This window comes from Jaculus jaculus, chromosome 1, assembly GCF_020740685.1.
Source record: "Jaculus jaculus isolate mJacJac1 chromosome 1, mJacJac1.mat.Y.cur, whole genome shotgun sequence".
NCBI classification, from domain to species: domain Eukaryota; kingdom Metazoa; phylum Chordata; class Mammalia; order Rodentia; family Dipodidae; genus Jaculus; species Jaculus jaculus.
Window position 1 is genome coordinate 72,286,829 of NC_059102.1, and position 6,000 is coordinate 72,292,828.

Consider the following 6,000-nt stretch of genomic DNA (forward strand, 5'->3'; position numbering starts at 1 on the left):
TGATTACTAGCAGTACCAAATGCCTCCTCAGAACTTATTATTAATGTGTGACATTCAGAAGGATGTTTTTCAAATGTAAGAACACTTTAAAATGAATTACAGCATGACTATGCACAGCACTTCAGTTAAGGGTCCTGTCAGCATTTACAATATAAACTAACTTTCAGGGACTTAATAGTCTACTATGAAGAATGTGGTATCTCTCAGCTTTTCACATTTTTCAAATTACTGGCTCTTCATGCACAGCACTGGATATTAATGCATAAATATCGGTGGACTGTATTTACTCACTAATGCTCAACACAGCATAGTACAGAAACTCTAAGAAAACAGGTTCATTAACCCTCCTGGACTCTTTATCTTGCCTGATTATCCCACCATGTACTTTATAGGTACCCATATGAATTACACACCTCTTTTTTGCTTTCCTCAAAAAACTAGCAGAAGCATATATAGCATCACACCATCACACCCAGGCAGTATGAGGCGGTGTTCCCTTGTAAAAGTTTATGGGTTTAAGCAAAAGCTCAGTCTCCTCTTACTCTTTCAAAATACTTGTTAGAAAGGAAAAGAAAAAAGTGTCTTAGGAATTAACTGAAAAGAAACAGATTAGAACCCCTAGGCCAAGTTTACTTACATAATTAACTTAAACAGATCTAAAGACCACAGCCATAAATCTTTTATCTTACTTACTATCAACAAGTTCAAATGCCTCAATATGGCACTAACTATGGAAACACACAAAAACAAAGGCACAACCCTAACATAAACTACCAACTTTGTAAACCAGAGTAAAGCCAGCACTTTTAAAGACCCCAATTTTATTACTAATGAACTTAGCTCTCTACAAACACAGATTTGAGGACAAATCTAATATACACACAGAATAACTTAACACTATGAAATCTATGATGAATTAAAAATCAAAGAGCACAGAGTTACAAAAGCAGAATTCACTCTGAAACATACTTGCTTAATGAAAAGTGTTTGAATATAAGGAAGATCTGAAGGCTGAACTAATCAATTTCTCCACTGTGCCCAGCCGGTCAGCCATGCTCTTTAATTTAATGAAACAAGGGTTTGAGATGAAATAGCACATATACATCAAATAAGAATTGTATTGTTGCACTTTGAAATGTGTCCAACTGTGCAACTCCATCTGATGATAATTTTTTAAGAGGCAATCGATTTTTAAAAGACTTATTGTACCAGCATCTTGATGAAAAAGTGAACGTCAGCATATCTCCAGAATACTTATACCCCACCATTAATGCTTTTTTTGGCAGACAATGACTACTCAATTGAGGGTCCTTTGGAATGAGCAATCATTTAGCTTTTCTTCTCTTATGAGGTCCTTAGTGTCTTGTTCCAGCTCAATACTCTTTTTATACACCATTATTGTGGCTGTAAGTGTGAATTTTATGGGAACTTACAAACTCAATAGTCATAGCTGGAGCTTTCCAGTCACTAATCTCTTCATGCTTTTAAAACCACTAGGACCCAAAGCAACTCCCAACATACTCTGTGGCCATAACACAATGCTTTTTTCACCTCCAAACCTTCATCAACTCAGAATTTTTTCAAAAAAGATGTTTGCTAATAAGCCATTAATCTTGTGTCACTTTGTGCTGCCATAAAGCAGAAAGAACATCAACATAGTAGCACATCTTGTTTAATCTGACCAGAGAGTCTTCTAAGTACACTTCTTTGCCCCTAAAAATTCAATTTCTTTCCCAAAACACGCAAAACTTCTCTGAACTACAGCAGCTCCACATGATACACCATAGCTTTAAAGAGAACAAATCTACTAGGAGGCCGAAGAGCAAAGTGAGCCTCAGTTCCTGTCTGCCTACAAAAAGGCTAGTTTACATTTCCAAAGCACCTCTTGCGTGGTTTCAGTAACTGTTGAGAAGTGATCCTTGTTGCACAGAACTACCACCAACTCACAGGAGGGTAAAAAACTGGCCTGCAATGCCTAATCCCATAGGCCATGACTGAAGGAAGACAAAGCCAGTATTGTAAAATCCTATGAACTGATTTATTTCAACTTGAGATTGAACTAAAGCTTACCTGTTTATGCATTTCAATGTTTAATCCATATGACATTTCATAATACTGCAAAGAGAAGAATCAAGCATTTCATTAACTCACATTTTTGCAATATTAGTACATATTTGCTATTGTATGAGAAGGAAAAAAAAAGGCCCAGTCTTTGATACCTACCATCACATAGTGTCTCTGCATTTCTGTCTTTTCACTTGCCAATTTCTCACATTCCAATTTAAGGCTATGAAAACAAAATAGGCAACTTAAGGTAAACATTGTGTCACTTGTTTAACATCTGCCTCATCTATTTTTTGCAGTTCAAGTAAAAATAAAAACCCATTCGGAGAAGTCATAAGCTTATGTAGGTAAATGCCCCAAAGCTCTACCCTTGTACTTAACAAGGGAAAGAATAAGGTGAACAATACAAGACAGCAATTCAAGCTCCAGTCTTTTTCTCCTGGTGCATACCTGGTGAGATAGCAAGAATGAAAAGCCCTGTCACAACAGATTCCTCCTTGTGGTCATCTGTCCCCTACTTCCAGTGCATCAGAGTTCACTGCACCAAAATCTGACCTTAACACAATCTTCATCCAATATAGGATGCACCATCTTTGCCAAAGTAAACAGTTGCCAGATTTGAAAATCTCATCGGTAAAGTCACTTCTGTATGGCTGATCCCTTTAAAAATCTTTGCTTGTTAAATTCCTGCTAAAATATGACAAGTAGCTACTGTAATGAAGTTCTCCTTGTTCAGTAAATACAGTGTGTGCAAGTATGCCCCAAACACTGGAGACATTTCCTACAAACAGACTAAAGGTTAAAAATCAGGAAGCCCCTGACAAAATAAGAAAATTCACTTCTAAGAAACAAAGCTTTAGTTTATTTTTTTTCAATCATTAATGTAAAAAGTGTCTTTATATAAATTTCTTAGTTCCAATGAGCCAAAACCCCATAGAAGCAAGGTAAATAACCTTTCGGGAACATTCACTATGGATTTGTACCTTACAAAAATTTTCCGTTTATTAATCTTTTGAAGAAGTATCATTACATAAAGCAAGCATGCCTGAGATAAATACAAATGTGATTCTACATCCTACACTGTCTATTCAAAGAAACCCAGAAACAAGACCGAAGCACATTAGAACCCCCCCCCCCAACATAATCGCCAAAGATGGGCACAACTAAATATATATAGCCTTCCCTAATGGACTTTCAAACAGCGATTCCTACATGGCTTTGCTTCTCTGGGCCTGAACTCCACAACTAAGGCTTCGATTGAACCAATGTTTCAGCTCAGACTGTTGCAAAACAAATAAATGAAGTGCAAATATTGACCGTTCTCACGCAATTCCGAAACACAAGAAAAGGTACTCCCTGAAACAGCCGCAAACAAGCAAAAGGGAAACAATGAGAGGAGACAAGAGAAAAGACCGCCAGGAAGAGCCCAGAAAGAGTCTGAGTGACATGTCCTAACTGTGACTTCACACGCCACCGCCTGGACTCCAGTACTAAGTACAGCCGACCTAATAGCCACCAGACTGGAGAGGCACAGGGCCCCCCTCAAGTGACCACTCGCCGCCGAGAGCGGCCAAGCACGCACCTGTGATACTGCGCCTGCAGGAACTGGAATTCCTCTTTAATCCGGTCCAGGGACTCGGGGATTGTGAACTTGAAGGGCTGGCCTGCAGCCTGGTGCGGCGTCTGGTGTGGCCAGCGAAAGGGACCGAGGAGAGAGAAATGTGGGCGGATGGAGAAAGCAGAAAGTCAGCGAATGGAGAAATGGATGGGACATAAACAAAAAGTTGGAAAACGGAGACCCAAACTGTTTACGGCTCACTTTGGAGTGGGGAAGTGTGGACCTTCTAAGGAGGCTCAGAAGCAAATCCGGCCTCCAGAGTGGATGGTAAAAGCCAAGTGCGCTGGAAGGCTGGAAGGGAGCGGGGCTGATCCAAGCCTGGGGAGGACCCCCGAGGCCAGATCATCGTCGTCGTCGTCGCTACTCCTTCCCACAAAGGAGAGAAAAAGACTACCCCCGCCCCTCCAGGGACCCCCCAGAGAAAAACAACTCCCTTTAAACTCCCCATTCCCGGAGTGACAGGGCCACCTCGAGGGGCACCAGAACAGGGTCCGTACAGACGGGTAAACAGGCGACAAGAGAAACAAAGGGGGGCGCTACCCTTCCAGGTCTTCGCTACAGAAACCCAACCTCCCACCCCCACGCCCGCCCAGTAGGAGGGGACCCCGAAGGAGGGAGAAACTGAGTTTCAGGTCACCCCCCACCCCAGGATGGGAGGCCCCGGACCTCCCCGCCTGGCGCCGCCGGCCGAGGGGCTTCATCCCGCTATGGCAACCTCGCGTCTCCCCGGCGCGCGGGAGAAGCCCTTCCTCAATCCGCCGCCTCCCCACCACCCACGCAGCCCGCGACTCACAGGGTGCCGGCTCTGCGGGAACATCGCTCTGGAGACAGCCGCGGCTTGGTTTGCGAACTCTCTCCTCGGCTTGATTTCCAACTTTAATCCCGCCAAGGAAAATTAAGCAAGGAAGCCAGACAGACGCGCGGGGCGCTGAGGCGCGCTGGCCACGCACGCAGGCGCGCTCCGTGGGCGCACGGGCGACTCCGCGCCGGCCGCGTCTCCAGCTCCTGCCGGTGAGGGCTCCCGTCCTCAGGGCCACATCGCGGGGCCTCCAGGAATATGCGCGGCGAGCGGCAACCACGGGGCAGCCGGCAGGCCTCGGGGCCGCAGGCCGCGGCAGCTCTCACCTCCCGGCACCCGTCCCAGGCTAATAAATCTCGGCAGGCTGTTCCCGCAACCGCGGCGGCGGGAGCCGTACAGGTGGCGCGGCGCCGCCAGCTACAGCCAACCCAGCGGCGTTCCGGACCACGTCTTCGGTTCCAGGGAGGTGGCGAGGTCGAGGTCGAATTAGAGGCTCCGCGCCCGCCGCTCCAGAAGCACAGGATCGGCCGGGGACCTCGTGATGACTAGGAGGGGAAAGTGCGGAGGGCGCGCCGGGAGGCAGGCTGCTTCGCCCGCCCCGGGAGTCAGGCTGCTCGGCACGCGGTGTCCTCCGCGCTGGCACCGACGCTCCCGGGCTGGCCTGGCTCCTACTCCAAGTGCAGTCCCGCCGCCGCCTGCTGCTGCTCCCCGCGCACCGGGTGCATCAGGACGCTGCGCCACCCTTCCCCCGGGCTCCTTCCCCGGCCGTCCTAGGGGCCAGGAGCGCTCCCGCCGGCGGCAAAGTTCCTCACAACCCGGGGGACGACATTGACTTGAGTGCGCTCGGCCTCCCCACCCTTCGACGGGCCAGCTCCGTGGGCGAGTCCGGAGGGTTCACGGCCGCAGGGTGGATGGGAGGTGGGAGTTCGGTGTCCGCAGAGGTCTCCGCTCAGGGCGCAAGTCCCGCCCTGCGGTACGAGCGTGCGGGGTGATACAGCCAGCTGCCTCCAGGACGGGGCTTACTCGCCGCAGCTCCCGCCGCTCCGCCGCCGCCTCTCGCGCCGGTTACATTAACACGCGGTTTCACACTCCGAGCTAACCAGGGCCGGCCCCGCCCAAACCCGCGCGGGCGGCGGCGGCGGCGAGCGCATCGCGGCGGCCCACAGGCCCCGGGGACGGGGGAGCGAGGCCGTGTCAGCCAATCGTGTGCGTCGCGCCCAACGTGGGGCGCTGACGTATCGCTTCCCCGGAGCCTATGGGAGCGCCGGGCCGGAAGGTCGGCTCCCGAGAACCCGCCTTCCCACCCTCACTCGCTCCCATCTCCGCTGTCTCCCGGGTCTCTCCTCCCACCCAGCCCCGCCCCTCCCTCGCTGCAGAGTCCTCCCGGAGAGGAACTGTGCGGAGCCGCGGGACGCCGAGAGCAGCCAATGGGAAGCGGCGAGACGCTGAGACTGGCACGGAGGATTGGAAGGTCGGCGCAAGGGAGCGGTGTGGGCCGGCTTGTCAATCAAAGTAACGT

General features: G+C 49.5%; 1 protein-coding gene across 7 annotated transcripts in view; it reads right to left on the bottom strand.

Annotated features, from left to right (window-relative positions):
• Positions 1–4,642, bottom strand: part of Tle1 (TLE family member 1, transcriptional corepressor) — a 108,561-nt gene extending 103,919 nt beyond the window's left edge. For 5 of the 7 annotated variants that reach the window (XM_045152136.1, XM_004653078.2, XM_004653075.2 and 2 more), the window contains exons 1-4: positions 4,476–4,642; positions 3,647–3,747; positions 2,224–2,287; positions 2,071–2,115 (exon numbers count right to left, since the gene is read on the bottom strand). In XM_045152136.1, coding sequence (XP_045008071.1) covers positions 2,071–2,115; positions 2,224–2,287; positions 3,647–3,747; positions 4,476–4,499 — 234 coding nt within the window. In that variant the 5' untranslated portion in view covers positions 4,500–4,642. The remainder of the gene's footprint in view (positions 1–2,070; positions 2,116–2,223; positions 2,288–3,646; positions 3,748–4,475) is intronic. The other 2 variants (XM_045152146.1, XM_045152127.1) reach the window with 1 other exon arrangement.
• Positions 4,643–6,000: the final 1,358 nt, after the last annotated feature.